This window comes from Heliangelus exortis, chromosome Z (assembly GCF_036169615.1).
Source record: "Heliangelus exortis chromosome Z, bHelExo1.hap1, whole genome shotgun sequence".
NCBI classification, from domain to species: domain Eukaryota; kingdom Metazoa; phylum Chordata; class Aves; order Apodiformes; family Trochilidae; genus Heliangelus; species Heliangelus exortis.
This window is the reverse complement of record NC_092454.1, coordinates 67,593,026-67,618,610: the sequence shown is the minus strand read 5'-3', so window position 1 is coordinate 67,618,610 and position 25,585 is coordinate 67,593,026. Positions and strand designations below refer to the sequence as shown.

Here is a 25,585-nt window from a genome sequence, read left to right as displayed (position 1 = left end):
TGAGACTTGTTTGCCATTTTAGACCAAATAAAAAGCAGAACAAGTTTATACCTCAAGAGACCCTGGACCCACAGGGCAAGGCTGCTGAGCTGAGCTCACAAAATCATGATGGTCAAGACAATGAGAGTAGGGAAATGGAAATGGAAATGGGATGACTTAATTATTTCATCAATAAACACAGCTCTTGGAAGCCCGCATACTATTGTTTTAATTCTACCAAGGTTCTGAAGAGAGAGATTTTAAGAAAAGGGAACTGCAGGAGCTGGAATCTGGATTATTAGCTCCAGGAAAAGAGGAAGCACAATTCTATACATCACATGCTTTATATTTGATGTTGTGCCACTCAAAACACCACAAGCAACACAGAATCCTGAAATCCTGCCTGCTGAATAAAGACAGGCAAGGCTTTTGCTCAGCTCCAAGAAACAACACTAGGTCCAGCATTTGGAGCCAGAAGAGCAGAGACAGACAGTGTGGTGGACTAGGCTGTGGCAAAAATTTAAAAAAACCCAGCAACCTGAACCTAAACTAGAAAACAACACTGTTTGGATGAAAATTATTTTTCTTCTCCATTCAGTGGACGTTGTCAAAGTTTGATGACCATACCACCTCTGGTATTTATTTTGAAAAATCATGTTTCAGCTATTCAAAATGTAAACACACTAAAGAAAACCACCCGCTTTTGAAGCCTGAATACACAGCTCCCAAGAGCAAAAGCTGTGAGGCAACTGTGATTTTTATTTTTTTTTTTTTTTTTTTTTTTTTTTTTTTTTTTTTATTATTCTTTGGAGTTACTCCTAAAAAGTGTCCTGGCACCATGGAAATTGATGCAAGCACTAATGCCTATTACACATTAGCGTGTAATGCAATTCAGGATACTGGTAGTACAATATACTATTGTTCAATAAACTGTTAAGCAGTAAAATACTACTTAGGGAGGCCATACCTTGTCAGTGAGATTGTTAAGAAAAACTGTTACTCATTTTAATGAGAGGGAAACAAAACTAAGTCCTCCCAAAAGTTAGCTCTCTTTTTTCAAGGTAAATTAACACCAATTAGCTGCATTCTTTCATCAATCTTCCTAAATGTGTTTTTTCAGATAAAGCTATAGAAAACAAGATAAATCTCTGCCTTGTGTGTGCTAAGCATTTTATGCTAACTGAAATAAACACAGATACTGCAGAGTGCAGCAGTTGATAATTCAGAAGACAAATGAAATGGCAATTATAAATATCTCTTGCAAAATAATGGTACTTCTTCCTACAACAACACACTCATCTTCCAATTCTGTCTGTTTTGATAAAGCAAACAGGTTAAAGCAATGGTAACTTATATCATACTCAAAAAATAATTTAAGCTTCAGGTTTTAATGCTAGGAAATAATGTAAAAGAAATGGCTTCCTGAGGAAAGTAGAAAGGATTCTGTAGAGAAGAGGTGATTTTTTTTTTTTCTATTTAAGAAAGCTAAAACCACCTTGGAATACCATTTGTATCTTTGATATAGTTAGATCCACAACTACATGGGCTGTAGATAACTAAAGTCAAAACTTTTGTGGGCTCCTTTCTGTACACTGTGTCAAAAGTACTCATCAATAAATCCTGTGTTAACAGTGTAAGTTTCTCTGACTTTCTCAGGGATCAGCTGTGAATGCACTTTCAAACTTACCGCTTCTCCGCATCGATCCAGTTGCTCAAAAGCCTTTCATTTTCTTTTTGCAGATGCTCATTTTTAGCCTGCAGTCTTCCCAGGCAGTCCAGACTGTAACCTATGAGTTCCTTAACCACCTCTGCAGGACTGGAAACTTTCTGTAGCTTCACAGATCCAAGTCTAAACTAGGGCATAAAGAGAAAATGAGTTGCTTCATTTGTACTATAAAGATTACAAGATCCCACTCCCATGACCTCGAGTATATACTTACACTACTACAGTGTAGTTCCACTATGTGGAACAACCTACACACCTATTATTTATGCAGCTAATACATCTTAATGTAACCCATCATTCAACAGGCACAGGACATAAGCACTGACCTACTTTTTCAAGGGAAGGAAAGGAGATGCCATGAATTAGAAAGCTGTAGCAACAGTGTGCTCTTGTACAGATCAGAGGAGGTCAGTAGCATAAAGGTTGCACAAAAGGCATAAAATGCATAAAAGGCATTTTTGATGCAGTGCAGAACCACAGGAACATGTATTGTTAAAATGTTCTTGCTATCTGCCCATTTCTGGTACGCACAGGAGCAATACAATCACACTCATATTACTGATAAAACAAATGAACATTATTTATCTATTTAAAGTAGCACTGCAAATGCCTTTCTATAAGGCTTTCATGTTCCTGATGAACAGAAACTTGTCTGCAAGGTTTCTTCTTCAGGGCTCAGACAGCAAGCTCTTAATATTCGATTCAATAGGTAGCCTTGATAATTAAATTAAAGGATAGGGTATATAATGAAGAGTTCCTTTTTTTCAGCAATGGGGTTCTTTCACAGATTAGTTCTTCCTGGTCTGGCAGAAACAACATAAAACTGTTGTTTCTCTTATATTAATGGAGGAATAGCTCAGCTATACATACAAAAAAGTATCTGCTGAAAAATATCATGCAAAGCTGGATGGAGATACAAAAACATTCATCATGACCTTTTGAGGCAATTGAAGATGGATATTAAGGCTGCTTGAAAAGGACTGCACACATTATTTTAAGAGAAGCAAACCATAAGTGACTAACCAGACTTGGGGCTGTGGAGTGGGTAGTGGATGTGGAAACTGAACTACCTTAAGGTATAATTTTGCAGCTGATAGAGCCATAAGGCTGCTCTGATGCCTCTCCACATCCAGAAGCAGCATCATTTGTCTAGCTTGACAATAAGAAAACAACAACTGAGGGAGAAGATCCAGAGAAAACCAGAGTCAGACGGATGACAGAATCCAGATTTTGGCCAGCTTACTCTAAACCAGAAGCAGATCTTTCAGGAAAGAGTCACCAGAATGACTTGGATTTGACTGGAACTGTCTGTAGAAATATCAAGTTGGTGAGGGGTACCTGGAAGGGGTAGGGGCTCTCTCTCACATTTTGTAATTATTAAAAGGACTGACATAGGTCTTGTGGCATTTCCCCATGAAATGAATTATTATTAATCTTTTCAGCTTTAGTACATGACAGTAACACCTTAAGAAACCAAAACATGTAAATGGCACATCCTAGGGAAGAGTTCAGTCTGTGTCATGGCACATCACCTATTAAAATAAGAAATGCTATTTTTCTTTTTTTTTTTTTTTTTTTTTCTCCTCACATAAGTTCATTTTTCTTGGGAAGGCATGGAAAAAAACTAAAGACATTTGTGAAAACAATGTGTAGTTTTTGTTAAAATTGTCTAAAAAGCTAACTACTACCAGTCATTGAAAAAGAACTTGTAAAAACTGCTTATAAAGATTGTTAAGGCATTGTTTGAAATAAATAGCAGTCCTTTAACTTAGATATTAACATTTAACTTGCAGTCTCTGAAAAAAACTGATACTGTGAGCTGCTTCAGCAAGGTTAATTTATCAGAAAATGCAGTAAGCCCAAACGTTTAATTTCAAATTAACCACTGAGCTTTCCTTCAGTTTCACATGTATTGTCTCTTAACATTTTTTTTTCTCTAGCTTACATACATATGACGGCTATGGATGAAAAGATGCATTTAATTTATTTTTGGAAATTAGATTACATTATCAGTAACCCACAGAGTGATGTGTATTCCCTGGATATCACACTTGCTGTTTGACAGCATTAACAAAGATGGACATTTGTGTAAAGGAAACTGTTTTTCATCACTTGCAAGCCACCACACTATATGGATAAAGAATTCATGCCACACTTGAAACTAGCTGCAGAGATAGAGACACACAGTGGCACAGATAAATAGCAACACAATCCTCTGCTGTGGTGGAAATAGCAAGAAGTGTACATCCTTTTTCCTTATGTTTTTAATATAGTCAACTGAGATAAGATAGGAAAAACTATGTTTAATCAGGAAAACAAGCATTGTACAAATTAAAGTTTACTCAACACAGAAAAATAGAATATGAATAATATTACAACAGGTTTAAAGTGGATAGCAATAAATTTCAGCTGATTTTAATCACCTGATTCTACTCACAATTAGAACTATGCCAAACATTTCAAAAGAAGACATTTCAAAAGAAATTGTAATTATAAACAAACATCAGTTCAGCCTCTTACTGAAACGTGTTACATAAAATGACAGTTCAACATAGAGTTTTGAAGCTGCAAAACACATCCTCATATTCTAAGACCTCTGCCATGAAAGAATTTCTGAAAATCTATAGGAAAAAAGTGTCCTTTTTCGTAGACGTTGATACACTGGAACAAATCAAACCAGGCTTTTGGCCCTGCTACACTTTTTCATGAATTCCCAAAGCAGGGAGAGGAAAAGTCAGACTGCAAAGAGCAGACAAAGAGATGCATGCTAGTGCACTTCTGATGATCCTGTTGAGCCACTGCCAGTGTGTGAACCAGCAGAGAGAACCAGTGCTGGTTAAATCTGCCACACTGCTATGGGGACACCATTGAATTTCGCTGGCCATCTTTTTTAGGTGTTCACCTCAAAATCCAACACAGGAACAATCTTTTATTCAGTCATTATAAAAAGCAGTTGACTATTGCCTGCTTCCACTCATTAAACTTCTCTGTACTGCTTTTCACGTCTGTGACCACTTCTAGGTGGCCTACAAAAGGTAAGCAGAGCAAGCCCATCACCAGAAGGTTTAAATTTATCAGGCAGGCACTAACAGATAAACGTAAAATAAAATTAAAAGCAATAAAAATTATAAGGCTTCTGTAAAACCAGTATTATTCTGCATCTCCTCCTCACCAGCCATCTGGCCTTAGCCTTAGGATTGCTGTAGGAATCAATTACCTGGGTTACACTGCAATTATCTCCAGCACCTCAGTGCAGAAAAACATGGGATGTTTAGGTGCAGCTCTAAATAAGCCCAAAGTAACCCAGTACTGGAGATGAAGTTTTATTTGGACTCCTTCACACCGACTGCTATTAACAGTGTACTGAAAGGTCTTCTTAAGCTGTTTCTTCAACACTAAAGTATTTGTTACAACGAGCTATTTCACCGCCTGTTTAACAAACAGAAATGTTAGCACTAACAATAGTAACATTGTTATCTGACCGAATTACAACTGATTGGCATTGCCCCTGTAAAGGGCCCAGTGCTGAGAGACTGATAAGCCACAAAAGCAGCCAGATCCCTTTCATTTCCAAAACATCAAGGAAGAACACGAGTCGCTAAAAAAACAAAACAAAAACGAAGAAAGAAAGAAAAAAAAAAATAGAAAACCACCTCAGTGCAGTTTTGCTCTGGAGTCCTGCTGGCATCCCAAATTGGAAAGCAAACTGGTAAAGCAGCAGATGCAAAAACCTGAACAATTTTAGATACAAGGATTCAGAATTCTGACATGTAATTTGCAGCACTGATTAAGACAATTTAAATTGAAGGGCTGGGGGGGTGGGGTAGGGGAAGGGGAGCATAAAAAGGGAGGCATCAGTTTTTTCCATCTATTGCTTAGTTTTTACATGCAACTAAACCAAGAAATAGTACAGTCACTTGCCCTTCATCACTGAAATCACAGTAGTGAAACTGGATACAATTTTAGGAAGATTCCAGCAGAAGTGGTTAACAATAGAAACACTTTACTGAGTGGAAAATCAAGATAAATAGATCTTGCTTACTGCAGGAATGAAAGCTCAACATTAACGCTTCCTTTCAATAATTTTACATATAGCATGCCTACAATTTCGATCACTTCTCCAAGGTGAGAGTCATTTTGTAAATTCCTGCACATTGCTGCTCCCTAGATCAGTTTCTATTTCTCGCTATTCTTCCAGCTGCTGGAGCTCTCCAGCTTCATGTCATCTGCAGAAGTAATTAATGTGCTTTCTATTTCCTCCTTCAGGCAATTCAAAAAAAAAAAAAAAAAAAAAAAAAAAAAAAAAAAAAAAAAAAAATTAGGTAAAACGGTGAACCACTAAACACTTCATTTATACAGAAAATGAGCACATATGCAAGAGCTCCCAGTGGACAACAGAGTGTGACTGATATAGTGCTCCCCTTCAATATCTGTTTTATTGTTTGCTGGGATTTTTTAAAACACATGAAGATAAATACAGAGCCATCTAAAAAGTTGTGTTCCCTTCATCAGATATCACACTGGGCATCTATCCATTAGACCAGCATAGTTAAGAAATAAAAACATGAATTAGAAGCTTATAGCAAAACTGTCATTTTCCCATCACCTCTCACCCTGTCCACTGTTTGTTTTCTATAGATGAAGAAATAAGTGATCTCAACCATAAAACAGAATGTGTTTTAGAAGTAAACTGACAAGTCTCTCAAGTAATTTTTCTTGTAGTTACTGATGCTTACAGAAAGGTGTGTCACATATGAAAAATAAGTCATTAAAATGTGAGCCAACGTTTTTTTTCATGGAAAATTCTAAAACTACAAGAAAATTACTCTATAAATACAGTGGACTTAAATTTTTCATTTGTGTGTGTGTATATATATATATATATTCTTTGCATTACTACATTCCATTATCATATCTAAGATTGTCATACCTAAGACAACAAGTATCAAATGTTATGAACTGAAAGGTGAAGCATCTCCTCTGAAGCAGAATCTGGAGCTGGATACTAACAGTGAACTAATTCCCAGTAACAACAATTTCTCAGTATGACACACTAGTCTATAGGAAAAAAACCATTCATGGTGGAAACTCTTGTTGCATTTGGATTACTGGCCATGATTTGTCTCTGTATTACTTAAGTATCCTAACAGTTCTTTCTGACAGTATTTGTTATTCAAGATATATTTACAGAATTCCATACTTCCAAAAGCTAGAATAAAATATTTACTTAGAAAGATTTTGTCCTTTCCTGTCCTGGCAGGCTTTAGCAGCTGTACATTCTCCCTCTCTCTACTTCAATCTTTACCCATCATATTTTGTTTTTTCCTTCTGTTTTGAAAATAATTTAACAAATAATTTTAACAGAACATACAGTTACAGACATTTAGGTCTGATTGTGAAAGGAAAATATTCCTAACTTGTGAACTAACTGATGGAGCTTTAATTGTATGAATCAACTTACAGCCTGCAGCAGAATCACCTCTAACTCTTCTTGCTCATCTTCCACTTCTCCTACACCTTTGGCATTGGACTCGAGAGATCCTTGCACTCTGATTCTAATTCTACTATTTCAAGCTGCATTAACAATCAGGTGGGTCAGCACAGTCACTAACTTTTGTGTCCTTGCAGACAGACACTGCCTCCTGCAAAGTGTAGTCTAAGTAAGTCTCCTTTCATCAGGGGAACATTAAAGAAGAATTTGAGGGAGAAAAAATTTCTACAGCAGCTCATGACCATGAAGGAGCTGTGTAGTCCCTCTCTGTCTTTATCAAGACCTGCAGCCTGTAAAAGCAGATGTGACCCCTGCATTGAAGCAGGAAAGCCCTGCAGGCCCATATAACAACAGATCCTCTTGTTATGTGGATGCCCTACCCTGAGCATCTCTCAACACCTTTCCTGTGCCAGAAGGGAGCTATGCTGGGAAGGATATTTCTGTGACAGAACTCAGTCTTACTAGAGCTTGATCTGTCCCTGTTACCTACTAATGCCAGTTCAACTGAGTCTTTGGAAACCAGGGAGGATGGCAGAGCAACCAGTGTTTTGTATTAATAAAATATCACAGTCTGAAACCATTTGTTTTCAGTACTCAAAAAGCCATCTTAATAATCTCAAGAGACAAACTAAAACAGATGCTTTGCTTGTTTTTCATCATTTGAGCAAATTTTTACTTAGAAAATCTTGCTAGACAAGATATTAAAAGGTACCAGCTAAACTATCCTGAAGTCATCTACAAACGACTTTGCCTATAACTAGTACTGAAAGAAAAATTCTTTATCAGAGTTAGCTATAATTTACAAGACAACATTGAATGTCACATTAATTTAAACGTTACTTTCCAAACTTGCATTACAATAGGCAGTCTGAGATACAGCAACTTTCTTTCCTCAGTTAAGAGCTGGAATTCTTGCAAGACAGACAGGCAGTTATTTCCAGAATCAGCCTTGCTACTTACTGCCAGTTAAAAATCAGCTACCTCTTCTACTCCACGTACACAGAGACTCTGAAGTGGGGAAGACTCAATACTTTGATAAAAATAAATTTTCACTATGCAAAATACCTGTGAATTTAAAAGAGGGAAATGATAATGAAAATTCAGAGTAAAAGAATATGACCTACAAATGAATGATGCTGATACTTCCTTGCCTATACAAAGAAAGTATTGTTACAAGTTTGAATCTGGAAAGCATTATACCATTTTTATTTCTTAAGTCAATCAGTGAGTAGTCTTGATTTTTTAAAGCTGTGCCACTATTATCTCCAGGGAAATCATTCAACAGTAACCATGACATCCCTGGGTGTGGTAATAAAATGAGTACACTAGACTTGCACAATACAGTGATGACAATGTGAAAGCAGAAGTTGCTTTTGTAATGGCAAACTCTAGGAAGCTAGAAAAATTGCAAAGTACCATGGAAGCCAAGTAATCTTGCCAGTTACATCAGTCAGTATAAAAATATGATCACCAATTACAAAATGCAAGTTTAAGATAAAAATCCTGACTTTCTCCACTCCTGTCTTTCCCTCTTGAAATATTATTTATGAGAAATATTACTTCATCCTCAATAAAAAGCATCTTCCTTCTTGCAAAAGACATTACGTCCATTCTAGAGCAAAACAGCTGACACAATTGATTGCTATTTTTCTCAGGTTTTTACTACAAGCTGAAGAAAACTTCCACAAAAAATTAGCCATCATATTAACTCCATGTCAACTGATGAAATGCAGTCCATCTAGTTTCAATATTTTGTATGACTGGGGTTCCCAAATATTTTGGACAGTGCCTTGCTCTATCTTACACCCTCAAACCCACACATTCATGTATGGTCTCCTTAATGATTGCAGTGCAAGGAGCCTATATCTGTCAGGAGCTGAAAACTTTGCCAGGTATTAGAATACAAAAGTATTATAGAGGTCTAAGAAGCAGAATAACCACAGCATGTTCATGGCCCATGCCAGAAACCACCTCACCACCTGCATGCTACAGGCACATTGCAGGACTTGGAGCATCCCAGGAACCACTCCCAACAGGCAGTCTGCACACAGCCACCTTCTTCCAGAGGCTAAGAGAATTTAATAGCATGGACATAAGATGTTTCCCAACTGGCCTCTGTGCCTGAGAATATTCCTAGGAAATTTTAATTTACTGGTGCAGATGCAACCTCAGTAGTCCTTGAAATACTCCTCTGCCAGAAGGAGTTCCCAGGTTTCCCTTCTAAAGGTATAGCTGCAACCTAGTGAAAGAGGCAGAAATAATGCTGAAGAAGGCTCTGCCACTTACAAGTTACTCCAATCATCCCTTACCAAGCTGTACATTGCAGTGTGGGTCAGACTGGAAGCAGCTTCCTAACCTGAAAGCTCTTCATATAGTCAATGGTTGGGAAGGACTTCTGGAGGTCTCCAATTCAACATTCTGCCCAAATCAGGGCAGCTCAGAGGCCAGCCTGGGTTGCTCAGGGCTTTATCCAGCTGCATCTTGGAAAAATCTCCACACAACTACCCTAGGAAACCTTTCCTGACACTTGACTGGCCTAACAGTGAAAAACTTTTCCACTCCTATCTCATTGGGAACTGTGGTTCCAATTTATGTCTGCTGTTCCCCATCCTCTTAACATGCAAAGTGCCTGTCTCTCAGTAGCATCCTTGGAGGTACTGGGTGGCCACACCTGAAGCTGACTCTTTCAACCATCTTAAAGCAGCCCTGGTTCCACAGCAAGTGCTCCAGCCCCTGGATACCTTTGGAATCCCTCCATTGATTTCATTCCAGCTGATTGATGTCGTCCTTGTGCTGGGAACCTAAAAGTAGATGCTGTATCAAATGCAACTCACTAATGCTGCAGCTTTGGCTACATATGTATTAGGTTCTCTGTTCCTCCTATCAGACAAGCTTCCTCCCAGGTTTAACTGGGTCTTTTTGATTGGGGATGACAAGAACTATACATGCAATTCTGAATATATACCATGATTAAATAGACAGTGCAAATAAATAGAAAATAGACGTAGTACTAAATGTGACATCTGCAGTTCATCAATATTGTCTATTTGCATGCTTTGTTTTTCTTTCACCCTGTGGCATTTGCCCTTGTAAGAATCACCAAGATATAAAGATTACCTCTATTTCAGGAGGGCTGGTGCTTCAGAGAGATGTGGAATAAAAATATGGTTAATTAAAATAGTAAGCATATCAAATATGACCTAAATAACCCTTAAAAAAAAAAAAAAAAAAAAAAGCTAACAGTAAATCTTGTAGCTAGGTAAGAGTAGTTGTATGAGCACCAGAAAAACACCTACTGAGCAAGAAATGTTATGATTTCTTTCAAGAACTGCATTGTATCTATATGTCTTTCTTTAAAGCCCTTGGAAAACTTCCTTGTTTAATCTTTACAATCCTTAGAAATACCACATTTTGTATATTTACACAATCAGCCACATCTGTGAAGCTTAATCCCACCCATGCTGAAATAGTCTTTAGCTTCTGAGTTTTGACATCTGTGAGATAGTCTAGTCAAGATCTACTCAGGCTATGATTCACTACCCTAAAGTGCTCTGTAATGATTTTTCCAAACTTACTCTAAAAATTGTTGCTCCAACCTTAAAACCATATATATCAACAAGCACCAAATCGTATCTTTGTAAAATTGAGATAAATTTTTTAAAAAGGCATGAACTGAGTAAAACTACAGAGCATTTGCACTAAAGCAATACTCATCTCGCAAGGTGATAAACCACACAAAGCTGCTACTAATTTTCCCCTCAACTTTCCTGAATCACTATGTGCATGTGAGGCCCTTAAAATTGGAAATGCACCAAAAATTAAAATAAGCTGCAGCAGTAACACTTAGCACCTGTAATGTTAGGTATTTCTTGTAACACTTTTCCAGCCAAAAAAGGCCAAATGCAGACATCAAAAAAAAAAAAAAAAAAAAAAAAAAAAAAAAAAAAAAAAAAAAAAGACCAGATGCACCAGTTACTTACCAGAACAATAAATATGGAACAGGCAACTCTACATTACTGGTCTACAAAAAGTGATAACAGACATTATTATGAAAAGAAGAAACAAGCAAGTTACTCAGTTTGGGATGAAATCACTACTTCATCATGCTAAAACTGTCAGGTTCACATTTTATGCATACATCCAAGCACTTTGTTTTCTTTTATGCTCTTCCTCATTTATGTTCTACTTTCATATACTTCAGGCAATACCAACCATTTAACTCTCTGCTACTGCTCTGCCTCTGAAGTGATTTTACAAAGACAATTGAAGCAGGGTAGCCTGAAAAGATATTTTTTCATCTTTTTCTTCATTAATTCAATGGCTCTAGGAATACTCAGATTATTTTCTCACATCACTGAATACAGAGATGGTATGTGAGCAATGGAACTACTGAAGGCTGTTTTCCTATGGTTATGACTCTTGTTCTGGATCCCCTAATGTCTAAGAAGGTGAGAAATTCAGTCAAAGCCTTTCCCTAATTTAGTGCATTCATAACTTCTCTTTCCCATGAGGATTGGGTAGTGTCTAATAATACAGTTGATCTCATTCCACAGTTTTTTTCCAAAGCAAACTATATGAATAGGGTCTCTCTTCTCCATCCAGCCACCTATTTCCATGAAACTAGTAGGAACCTGATATCTCTGAGACCTTTACTCCTGTCAAATGTGTTTGAAATTGGCCAGTAGTTTCAAAAGTTATTGGGGGAAGGGGTAGGAGGTAAAAGACTGGCAGTCAGCAAAGGCATACCGTGTGATCACATAAGCTTTGTTTCCTTAGGAAGCAGGATAAAACAGTGGCACATTTTATTATTTTAAAAAACTGTCCTAAATGAATTAGGAAATGAGCTTTACTTGGAGATATAAGTTTGTTTTCTTCCTTGTTTTTCATGTAATTTACAGTGTGGCAATAATAAAACAGACTCTAGCTATAACATCTGGATTCAGGTCTCAAAGCCTAAACACATGAACAGTTCACAACTATGTTAATTCAGATTTCAGGGGGAAAGTCTAACAAGAACTTAAATCAGAATCTATTTTCTACAGGCTAAGAACAGAATGTGGGTCATTATAATAAATCATCTGACACACCAACTTATCACATAGCAACTTAATTGTGTTTAAGGATTGAATCTCCAAAAACTCTGAAAGGATGCCTGCCAAGCATTTTTAATTTAATCTGCTTGCTTTTTTTGTGAAATCTTCTGCATTTATGTTCAGGTTTCCAACTCAGAAATTATTCCAGAATGAAGCTCATTTATAGAAAATCTTTAAAATGGGATTATGAAGCTCTTTTTCTGAACATTTAATCACAAAGTATACTAGTATGAACATGTAAAAAAACCCCATGCAGCTCTTCCTATAACCCTCAGAAAAGTTTCTACAAAAGCTATGAAAGGCAGACCAAGATAAATCCGCTTTTACCAAAAACCTCCAAAATAAAAGCAAGGCTTGCCGGAGTGCTTGTGGTATTACTGTCAGTACAGTTCCAGGGTAACAAAGTAAGAATGATTAATATTTCCAAGATTTAAAAAATACCACTACATTAGGTGTTAGCTGCTGCATAATGGGAGTATTTTAAACCTGCTTGTCAACTGATCATATTCCAACATGTGAAACCCAGACTGCAACTTTCTTGAAAAACTTAATAAAATATAACTGAAACGTCCAGAGTAATAACTGTCAGATATGAAGACAACATGTCTTGGGAGCTACCTCCCTTCAAACACTGACCTTTAGGCTTGGGAAGTAATGGAAACTGTAAAGTGCTTCTTGAATACACCCTTGGAAATAACACTCAAAAATTTGCAGTAATTTAAGTCTGACTCCCCCTGAATATGCTGCACTTTGACAACTAACAGCTCAATGATTGCACATTATTTTTTTGCTTGGAAAGTAAATGTATAACCACGTGAATAAGCATGAGATAATGCCTAAATCAAGGCAAAATATAAAAGTGTTCCCAACTAAGTACTACAAACAATTTTCCAGTGTGAGTAATAACACACAGTTCATTTAGAACAACCATTGACTGTTTTTAGGGTGGTTTTTTTACCCTTTGTTTACAACATCCTTCCTTTCAGGATGTTGGCAACCACTTGGTAAAACCTTTAAGATCCAAAAATCTGACTAGTTAATAAAAACTTCATTAAATGGAGTTATTTTATCCCATTCAAGAAAACAAGAAGTTGAAGATTTTCCACTTTATAGTACTAAGCTCACCTATCTGAGCCATGCCATAAACATCTTCGTGCACTGCACCCCGTCCACAAATATGGAAATACTTGCTGCACCAAGAAATGTATGTAGTGAATATGGAAAATCTCCAGTATGGTCAAAATTCCAAGAAGAGTGAAGTACTTAGAAGGATATAAACACTTCTATAAATTATCAGAATATGAACAGCATATTTCTTTCCACCCAAGAGTCTAAAAGAAACAAATGAAAAACCCAGACTCTTATTTTCACGTAGAAACAAGAACCAGCTCAGATTCAGGAATGCAATGAATATGAAATAAACTTTACTGAAATATATCTGCCTATACCAAGGTCCCTTTTCTTACCGTTTGATTTCATCACCAACAACAGACTTCCCCCACCCTCTTTCAGGCTTTAATTACTCCACAGATATGCATGAAGTGAGATCCTACAGACAGCAGATAAGCCCTTCTAGTCCTCCTCAGTGAACACCTCTTCTGCCTTCATGCTTTTTTTAAACATTAAAAGAGAAAAAAATCAAAGCAGCATTTAAAAAAAGGAGTAGTTGTCTGTATTTCCTTGCCAATCACCATCAGAAATACAGAAATTTGACAGCTAAAATTTGTTCTAGACTACACACAAGAATACTTCCGACAGTAGAGTGTTTGTGACTACAGTGCCAGATGGAACCATTCTAATAGGGACGTACCAAGCAAATTCAACAGTTGCATAAAATTATAATGCCAGGAAGACATTTCAAGCTTAAACCATTTGTGGGTTTAGCAGCATCAGCAGCACTTCTTTAACTCCAAAAAGACAGGACACTTATCATCCTCTGAGCCATTTTACTCTTTCTCAAAAAGTCTGCAAGAACTATTGCAAGACTCTATTCAGAACTCAATTCCCAGCTCAAAATTGCCAGCCTTCTACCCAATTTTCTTTGGAATTACACATCTAAAGGGAGGGATATAATGAAACAGCAGCTGCAGATGACCTTGAAAGTTAAGGTGTTAAGAAGCCATTATTAAAAGTCATTCTCTGTAACTGCTCTAGGCCAATAGCAGTTCAACACCTAAAATTTATGCATAGGAATGACTTAGGAAAGTATCTTATTTCATGTTGTCCTACTAAGTAGCAGCTCACAACATGGTTTTGGCCTTCAGGGAGGATTTACGGACATTTTGTTGCTGGAGAGTGTCCAAAGAAGGGCAACAAAGCTGGTGAGGGGTCTAGACCCCAGGTCTTACAAGAAGCTGAAGGAACAGGATTTGTTTAGCCAGGAGAAAAGGAGGCTGAGGGGAGACCTAATCACTGTCTACAGATCCCTGAAAAGTAGTTGGAGTGAGGGGGAGGTCGGTCTCTTCTTCCTAGTAACAAGTGACAGAACAAGAGCAAATAGCCTCAAGTTGTTCCAAGGGAGGTTTACACTGGACATTACGAATAACTTCTTCACCAAAAGGGTTGTGTACCAACAGAACAGAGAACTGCCCAGGGAAGTAGTGGAGCCACCATCCCTGGAGGGATTTAAAAGATGGGGAGATGTGGTGCTGGAGGACATGGTTTAGTGGTGTCACTTGCTCTCTGCTTGAACAACACTTGGACACAACACTAAACACTTAACACTTGGACTCAATCCTAAGTGTCTTTCACAACCCAAATGATTCTATACAGAATCACTACACTTCCCTCCAGAATGCTTTGCTTTGCTTGCACATTCCTTAAAGAAACATTAATACATAGGAAATAATGAGTTTATTTTTCAGAGGTTTCCCTACAGTCAGAACAAAAGGGAATTTACTACTCTTGGTTATGTTTTGCATTTGCTCTGGGCATGAAATTAAGGTTTCCCTTCATAAATCTGGCACTACCCAAACTCATTCTGATGGAAGAGGAGTTAAGGTTAAGCTGAAAATATTGTGTCGCACATTCTACTGTGTATGAAGAATTAAAATATAGTAATTTAATTCCATAGGTAAAGATAATTTTAGAGCACTGACCGACCACAGGTCATTTCTGACTATCAGATGTAATTTCATACACTAACTGATTCAAGGTAATTACCAAGTTGATGTGTCAGATCCATTCATTTGCTCTACAAACACAAACACCTAGCAAATAAATACTCCATATAGATTTTAACCATGATAAAATGCATGAAAAGTTTTATAGTCAAGAAACTAATATTTAATTCTAATAAAGATCAAATAAAAATTAGTATTTTTCTGGAAATTAAAGTCTACCAAATCTATTTATTTTATACATGTATATATATATATTTATATAAAGAAAGAATATCCCTTTTCTACCAATAATCTAATGCTTAAAATAAATGCAATTATGCGCCTTTACATAAAGGAAGCTTTTACTGAGATCAAAAACTGGATTGGATTCAATCAGAAAATATTTTCCCTGGAATCTTATAAACAACAATCTGCTAAAGAAATACGGGTAACAGATAAAAATGTTAGACTAAAATGGTTGCTAGCAACACAAACAAAACATTTACTTTTTTTCCACATTATACTATTTTCAAAGGTATTTGGTGAATTAATGTTTTCTGAAGCCAAGACAATCCTGGAAGGAGAAAGGCATTTTGGTAACAATTAGAATTCTATAGAGCACAACTATTTCAAGAGAGAGTGTTTTATAATGCATTAATATGCAGCCTATGGAAGCCACAGCATTTTAATTCATTAGGATATAAATTCCTGAGTCGGTTCTGCACCCTACTTGCTTTGCTTCCAGTTTTCACAAGTCAGTGAAACAGGCTCCTTCATTATACTTGTAGTAAAAGATATAGTGAATACATTTTGTATGTGGACATCATTTACTACTACCATTTTTTCTAATGATTTGTAATAATGGTAGTAAAGTCACCAAGCCGGTTACTAAGGTTTCCACTGACAGTATTATGAGACAACAGAGCAGAGTACCCACCCTTCCCAGCCTACAGTTATCCAGGTTGTTAGATTCATGCAACCTGATGGCATGGGTTTTCTCAGGACATCTTGCAGCTCCAGGTTAGACTCTGAGCTCAGGTGAAGCACCATAAAGCCACATCTGCAGGACCCACAGGTCACAGTCACACCATATTGTTTGCATTACATGACAGAGGCAAAATTTTTCAGGGAAAACCACGAAGTCTGCTTTATATTACAATTATAAAGCATGAGACCTAATGCCTTCAAAATCACAGGCATAAACAGGCTCCCCTCTGAGCATTTTAGAGGCCAAAAGCTGTACACTCAACTTGGCACAGAAATGGCAAAATGTGGGAAAGAACCAAAGAATTTAATTTTACCTGTACTGTAATTTTAGCAGAGGAAACCATCATTTCTTAAGTCTGCTTTATTTCTATATTTTATTTTCCTTTTTCCCTTACATGTCAGCAAAGGGGAGAATCCACTGATTCTCTGAAACTTTGTAGTAGCAATGGTAGAAGAATTAAAACTTCCTTAAGAATCAGAAAGTAGTGCTGGCTTTAGATTTTTGCTTTTTTTAGGTTTACTTTTTTAAAAAGAACTCCATTATCTTATTCTGGAATAGTAAAATACTAACAGTGGAGTACCTTAAAAAAAAACAACCAACAAACTGTAATTGGACCAGTGATGTTTAACATGATAAACAAAAACAGCAACAAAACCCAATGCACATAGTGAGGTGGTAAACAAGGCAAAGCTCTCTCTATGTATATTTATATATATTTAAGGTAGTAATAAACTATAAAAGAATAAACACAGTAGCAAATGCAAGGAATAGCCAAAGATAAAGAGGCAATTTGTCCCTTAAAGATCAAAATGTCTCTTAATGTCAAATGTTAAGCATCAGTTACCAGCCTTAAAACTCAGTATGATAATATATGGGTAAAAACAAGTTTTAAAGAGACAACATGTCTGTGAATAACCACAGTACTACTGAGAACTCAGCATTTTTCAAGGAAAGATTTTGGTTTTGGTGACCTGGTGATCTGTGTCCTGCTCAGGAAACAGTGATGGAATAATTGACTCAAAGACCACCCTACATTTTATAATTTTTACTTAATTTCATATCACTATTCAGGTGCCAAAGGGAAATTGCTCGGAGACAATTTAATGTCCTGAATTAAATAGGATCAGATATGTTAATGTAGGCACATTTTTTGCTAAGATGAAGCAAGTATTTACATGGTCTGAACTCTCCTTCATCAAGCAGTTGTCTCCAGGTTGTCATATATAATCTTGAAGAGGTTCTCAGCTGTCTCATTCACTGTGTGGTCAGCTTGAGATCTGCAACAACCTGTCGGCCTGAAATAAAATCCAATATATCCCTAGTAGAGGAAACAGCAAAGAATAGGTTCACTGCTATTTCTGCATCTAGCAAACTGATCACTATAATTCCTTCCAATCTGAGCAACACAGTGGCTTTCTTAGGTATATCCAAGAAAGATCCATGCAACTGCTCCTTTAAGCAAATCCTCTCTTGTGCACACAAAGCACATGGAAGTACATGAACAAACTTTTGAAAAGAAGCCATATCACATTCTGGGACAGCTAGTTTAAACACATAAGATGTGATTATTTATTCTGAGCTGTAAGCTTAGTGAAGCTATGCTTTCAATCACTACGAAGCTGAACTGGAATGACTAGTAGTGTGAAATAACCCAGACTGAGAAGCAAAAAGTGTAAAGCAACTACCCCTGCCCACACAAGCACAAGTGAGCGATGAACCAGAGCAGCAATGCATCAGACTGGAGTAGCTCTTCACTGAAAAATCACAAGGTGTAAGAACTACAAAAAAAGAAAAAAGAAAAAAAAAAGGGGGGGGGGGAAGGAGAGTAAGAGGAGAAGAGTGCATATCAAGGTCCTACTCCTGACTTGCAAAGTGAAAAATTTTATATCATGTTTTACAAGACTGTCATCCTACCCAGTAGCCAATACTACTAAAACCTAACTGAGAGATCACTAGACTTTTTGGCATACCAAGATTTAAACAATCATTAAAATAATTAAATAAGCAATGCTCAACATCACTAAATAATTTCCTCTTACTTTAAGTTAGCTGAAAGTGATGATGGTTATTGAAGCAAATGTAGCTGAGTAAGAACATCAAGGAGTAAAAGAAAATAGATAAATGCTGTAATAGTTGTAAGACTTTCTATTATAACACTCATTATAAGTCACAGCACACTGAGACTTGCAAATTCACCATGTTTATTCATTTTACATGGTTATCTACTGAAGTGTAATGACTCAAATATGTTAGAATTTATGTGAGAAAAAAACCACACAAAATGAACATGGAGAAAAAATTTCCAAGAAGGAAAAAAATTTGATAACCACGAAGAGCCTTTGCATGATGAAATTCACCTGAAAATCATTCTTCTATTGTAAATGAAGGAAGCTTCATTTTTAGATTTTCTTTAAAAGTAAATTGAAAATACTTGAGTCTACACAATCCATAAGGATAATTTCAAAAACAAATGCAATTACCCAAATATCATCTGCCTATCCTAACTTCCAACAAGCTCAGGTTCTGAAGAAACAGTAAGTGAATAATCGAAAGTACCAAATGCCTGCTCCAATTATTTTGAAGTACAAAATCAATTACTTGCAAAACAAGTGCAAACAAATAAAGGTATTAAAAAGGTAAAAAGAAATTGCACCAAAGTGCAAAATAAACATCACCTCTCCAAGTTTCCATCTTGGAAATCTTATCAGCAAGATATCAATCTTATCAGCAAGACTGTATATAACAGATCTGACCATTTAAATATGGAAGATTTAGTAAAAGGCAAAGAGAAAGCAGAGCAAACTGCAATTTTGCTCCAGACAGAAACTGGAGCTATTGCCAGCATTTCCCTAGTGGACAGTGAAACAACCATAAATTCACAAAAAAATCCTAATTTGTATGATATGGTTTAGAAGAACTTTTCTGAGCCTTTTAAACAATTGAAAATACGAAATATTTAAGTTATAACTCTCTAACAGAAAACAGTTTGAGAAACTAAGTGGTATCTATAAGATGGCATGTTTCACAGGCTAATACTTCAGGGTAGTTTTCTTTGAAAATCATAGAATTACATCTTAAATGGTGACATTTCAAAACTGTTTTTAGGGACATTATTATCTTTCCTGTACATTATGAGGCAGCTCTCATCAATAGAGAGCAAAACATTTTTCTCATACACCTCCCAAGAGAGAAGACAGCTCTTTGCAGAAGGACTGCAAGCTAATTCATGTCAAAACTAGAAGAAATCATAGCTACTATGAAAACAAATACTGTATTTCAAAACCCACTGGGAGGATCCTGTTATACAAGAGGTCAGAATAGTTAGAGCTTTTCTACAGAAGTTCATTAACTGTAGCTAAGGATCAATTTATTTATAAAAATTATGTAAGTTCTCTATCATACCATGATTATTTCCCTTCTTTTTTTTTCAGTACACCACTAATAGAAATCTTATATACAGGTTTCCTTTTCCTTTCCACTGATTCTCAAGTTAATAAATATTAATTGAAAAGTAAAATTCAAACAGAATGACTCCTTTTCACTTTTCTGCTTCATAAACGAGGACACATATAACACATATTTAAATATGCCAAAACTAAAGCAATGAATAACACAAAGAAAATACTTAACTGTAGCATCTGACTAGTCCAAAAAGCAGTCACTTTCTGACACATAAATTAGAAAGTTGCGGTGTTACTGAAATAGTTGAAACAAACAAAAGGACTGTAAGGACGGGCTCCACAGTGCTGCAAAAACTAAACCACAGATAGTGAGGAAAGGAAAATACCCAACAGATTTGAGAGAGAGCTTGGGTTCAGTTCAGGCATCTTAAGCCCTTATGTCTACTGTTTCTTTCATTCAGATATTGCGAATCCAGAACCAGGAAGCAGGCATTTGATTTTGACTGAAACCAGGCTTAGTAAGAGCAACTACTGATTTCAGAATATTTTTAAGTGTTCAAGTAGACATCTCCTAGGATCCAGAAGACCTGCAGCCTTATCTCAGGCAAAGAATTACAAACAACTCCTTTTGCATGCTTTGATACAAGAACCATCATATACCCACATGGCTGTCAGGGATTTCCAAGAGAAGATATAAGCAGCCTGTGATGCAAGTACACAATAGTTGAGGCCCCTCCTAAACACCATTCACTAGCACTGAATACACTCAGTCTACACCCTCTGCTTTGATATCTGAGAATATCCCAAGACTGTCCCTCTGGCTCAGTAAGTATTTTTATAGTTAGTATTGCATATTACTGTGCTATACTACTGCCACTATAATTTTTTTATGAATATATTTGCTTCATAGGTTCATTCTTCATGTTAATTTTATTCACCTAAGATAAGTGAGAAAGATGTGAGCACATTATACCAAATGCACTCATAAAGAGAAAATGAAATTAAAATTTTCCTCCAATGAAATGCTTAAATCTGAATAATCCCTAAAGGAAAACAAACCAATCAACTGTCCTACCAAATCGGGAACACTCAGAAATGTATGTCTTCAGAAGAAAATAACAAATTATGACTTTAAGGTAAGTCAGTCAAGCAGTGACAATATACACAACTAGGGGCAATTTCACGCCTTGCAGTAATGAAATATAGCCTACATTGTTTTTGTAAGTTAATTTCAACCTTGTTCTGAACTTGTTCCTATTCTTTGAAGCTTCATTACACTTCATAGCAGCCTACTGCAACTTCATTGATCTTAGCATAAAAAAGGCTTCCAAAATAACTTAATAATCATAAACCACAGGAATACACTATAAATAACTTTCTGCAAGCCATGATCTAGACTCTGATGTGGTGCCTTGAGGTAGATTTGTGACTGCTAATGTTTCCACCAACTGGACTACTGCTTTTAAATCACACACAAAGAAACAGCAGTGATTAAAAAAATCTAGTCAGAAGCTACTTATTTCATAGTGTCAGTAGATGAAACAGAGACATAACTTTGACTATGGTAGAATAACATAGGTGAAAGGGACTTCTGGGTTTCATCTTGTCCAAAGTCTGATGCCTGTTTACATCTATCACCCATACCATTTTGTGGAGCACAAAGGAGTTTCCTAGAGATTCTTTATCCAATTACTAAGCCTGCTAATGCTATGTGGGCTTATTGAGCTTGTAAGAAAGTAAGAGGATTATGATTTTGTAGCAAAAATATTTTAAGTTGTGGCATCACCGTGATTTCAAGGAAAATGTTACCTCTGTGAAATGCTTAGATTATTACAGCAAGCTCTTATGCCACTCTGATACCTTGTACAATACTCAGTCCACAGGCAGAAAAAACAAACAAACCCACATCAACAAAAAGTTTCACCAGAAGACCAACACAAGTTTGTTTAGTATTAATCATACTCCAGAGCATATGGGTTTAGAGTTCCATTTTCCATAACATTAACCAGTTTGTAGTTGTAATAGAATCAGCTCTATTTCAGAACAAATGCATGTTTACAATGACTTACAATAATATGCCAGTCATGGAAGAGTTTTTGATGTCAAGGACTCCATTATATATTTGGGTGCAAGTTCAACAACAACAGCTGCTCCAGATTTAATGAAGGTAGTACTCAAGGGACAGACATTTCCTGGATTTATTTATGGGGGCTTAGAGAAAATGTTCAGTATGTACCAAAATATACATTGTTCAGAGTCTTTCATGCTTGAGAGTGAAACTCTCAATGTTTGATTCATAATGGCTATTTCACAAGGGCTTACAGGAAATAAAACTGTTTGTTTTAATTGCATATAGCTAAATGTTAGAAAAGAAAGATTTATGTTTTCCAATGACAGTGAATGTTTTGGGCTAATTTGTCACGGTTACCATGGAAAGAGAAGAAAGGAATATTATTCAAGCACTACTGCAATTCGTAGAAATCTTAAAGTCTAGTATCAGTAAATACACATAGTAAATCTTTCATGTACTGTTATGCACCTTTTAAATATATATAAACTATGCAGTTTTATCATCTTAGCTTCGTTATAGTTTTTGACTAACAGGAAACATGAAAAACACCAGGACCTGTCTGCTTCTACACTGGATTAAAAGTGGCAAACCATAAAATGCAAGGGTTTACTAAATCAGGATATTTTTAATATTAGTACATACACATTACTTTTAATATGATTAAAATAAAATGCAGCCACTCTACTTACAAAAGTATTCTGTTTCTGCCTTTCATTTCTCCCCTTACCTGTATCATCAAATTACTTATGAAGTTTTGTATTTAATATGAGACCCTTCAGTTAATTAGAATTTTAACAGCACTTATACAATACTAGACAGGTTACACAGAATTCATCTCCAATTGTGTCCATGTAGTTTTTCACTCCAGCTTACTCTTTTTATTCTTGCCAGACCATAATATGACACGTGATCTTGAAACAAAAAAACAAAATTAAAAAAAAATTGTTTCTTCCCTCTTCACTTAGATATTATCGTAACAAAAGAAGAAGATGATGATTGAAGAAACAAACAGAAATCAATTCATGCAAGGGTATTTTGAGAAAGATGAGCTCTACAAATTTGATTACAGTTCATCCTATGAAATCTGAAGTCAAAATGCTAATTCTAAAAACTCTGAACATTTTAACTTTTGCTTTCTTTTAAGATTCCAGTACCTTCCAGTATTTTATTGGTCAAAGCTTTGAAAAGCAGTATCACTATGTGTTCATACCTATGCAGTCAAAAGTTTAGCTTTCCACTACTTTGGCTTACCTTTTCTGATCATAATGGTATCTGATCACACATTACTGGTTGTTGTTGTTGTGTTTTGTTAGATGCAGTTTCAACTCTTAGGGTGTTAACTGGAAAGATGACTGAGCAGAAATAAACGTCAGAGTATTACAAATACATTTTGCCTGGCTGTTGAAATACTTTGGTTTCAGCATCACAAAACTTCTTCCAAAACTCTTGCCTTCCATATTCTAAGATGCCAAATCTTTCTTCAGCACAAAGAAACAAAAAACACCCTGTACACATACTGTTATCACACCAAAGGATGAATACCAAAATAATTCCAATCAGCATAATTATCTCATGACAGTTAAAACTCCAGGAAAGCTACAATCCTTCATTTTTTTTTGTAGAACTCACAGAGCATTTGAAAATATAGATTTCTTTCTGCAAGGATGGCCTTCATTGTGTCTTACTTGCCACAAATGACTTTCACCAGGAACTATGAGACAAAAAACCCAGAAATTTGTCTTTAATTTTTTTTCTGTTATTTCACTACTTTTTTTCCTTCCTTCACAACTTAACTGAAGCACTGCTTTTGCCACAGATTATTTCCCTCCCACGATTTTTTCAAGTATATGTTTATTGGTCCACATGAGTATCCTCTCATTAACTGAGACATTAGTTATTTGCACCATTTATATTTCCAGAGTTAGAGAAATCATAATTACTTACTGAAAGTTATCTGAACAAGTATATTCTGCAAGAGGGTATGGAACATTCACATGCATTCAAATTTGCCAACACAAATTCAGATTAGAGATTCTTTGACATTACAGAGAAGGCACATTAACCAAGCAAAACATTAATTTTCTCTTGCTCTCTGGCAGCCAGTGAGCACTTCTCCAGCCTCTACTCCCATTTTCCTCAGGTTGGACTCAAATATGCCTCCCACTGTTCACCTTTCTCCATTCTTTGGGGTTTCTCCTTTATTATTTAAGCATCTCAAATGCTTATAATTCACACAGAGATGTGAAGCAAGGAGTTAGTAATGGCACTGGAAGGACAAAGTAGTGTTTGCTTTTTCACATGAAATTTCAACATTAGCAACCCATCCAAAAAAATCAGAAGACAGATTCTACATCATCTGCATATTATAAGCTTAAAATGAAAAATTTAAAAAATGTATTAATTTCAACTAACTGTATTTCTTTCTATATTGCTTTTTAAGTTTTTTTTATCTTTTACATTTTGAATTTTTAACCTTTTTCCATGACATTGACAACTAGGACTCTGGAAACTTAAACAAAAGCAAAAATTCTTAAACAGCTAGGCAACTGAGGAAGTTCAGCTCTAAATAAGCAAATAACAAACAAAAAGAGTAAAACTGTACATGATTCCCATTCAAATCTTATGTATTATGGTTTAGTTTGGATGGTTCTTACACCAGTAATCCCTTTTCTTTCAGAGATCTAGATGCCAGAGCAATACAAACTCCACAGGAAAAATCTGAAGCATTATTAAAAATTGTACTTCAAGAAAAGATACAGAAAGTTTACTATAATGTGAAGGAAGCTAAGACCTGTGATTTTATTTTTCACATATCTTCCTCTCTGTAGCACTTAATTCTCCACATCATCTCAATATTTCATTTTCAACATCAAAAAACCTATGCAACCCTAAAAAAGTTAACATCATCCCTATAGTCCTCATAGTAATTTTAAACTCTTTTTCATGCATAATAATACAGAGGACTAGCCCTAAGTCTATTAATTTGACTTTGCACTTCAGTTTGATGGGAAGCATCACAAAAATGTAGCAGACAGCAGCTTTAACCCGATTCATAAATAACATCAATCAGTAAAAAATTAATTCTTTTTTTTTCTTCTTCTTTTTATTATCACTCCTCATCTGGCATTATTCATTGCATTTAGTAGAGTTGAAAGAAAACTAAGAGTTACTAATCACTTTCTCTTCTGTAGCCATTAACTAATTTATACCCTTTTATGGAGCTGACTGGTACCACTGCATGCTACACCACCCAGTGCAGTGACTCAGGGCATCAAGCAGCACAAGTGAATCACTAGATTTTCACTGGAATATTATGATGCAGCTCAGACACTTTTCTCAGGTTTTTCTGCCACTCCCAGTGGACCACTCCTCCCCAACAATGCAGAAACCCTCTTCTCAGAAATTAACTTCTGACAGCAGAAGTCTCAGCCTATTGAAATCCAGATTCCTAATTAATCAGCTGGCATCTGTTATTTTATTCTGCAAAGCCCATATTAGCATTTGCATACTGCTGTTGAGATTCTTTGCCTTGCAAGTCTGACTTATAAAACAATTGCCTACCTAGAGTTCTAGGCACATGTGAAAATTCCTCAACCCAAACATATCAGACTTTGTTTCCAACTTGGGTTGTCCCTCCTGTGAAAGGATGCGTGAGGATAGCTCGTGTGCTAGTAAGACCGTTTTCCACAGAGGTTATCAGATCATTCCACTTATCCACCAAAGCTTTTTCTATCC

The 25,585-nt window shown here is 36.1% G+C and overlaps 1 protein-coding gene across 4 annotated transcripts in view; it reads right to left on the bottom strand.

Moving 5' to 3' along the window:
* Positions 1 to 25,585, bottom strand: part of XRCC4 (X-ray repair cross complementing 4) — a 186,105-nt gene that overhangs the window by 104,380 nt on the left and 56,140 nt on the right. For all 4 annotated transcript variants that reach the window (XM_071731859.1, XM_071731857.1, XM_071731856.1 and 1 more), the window contains one exon: positions 1,667 to 1,833. In XM_071731859.1, the coding sequence (XP_071587960.1) occupies positions 1,667 to 1,833 (167 nt within the window). The remainder of the gene's footprint in view (positions 1 to 1,666; positions 1,834 to 25,585) is intronic.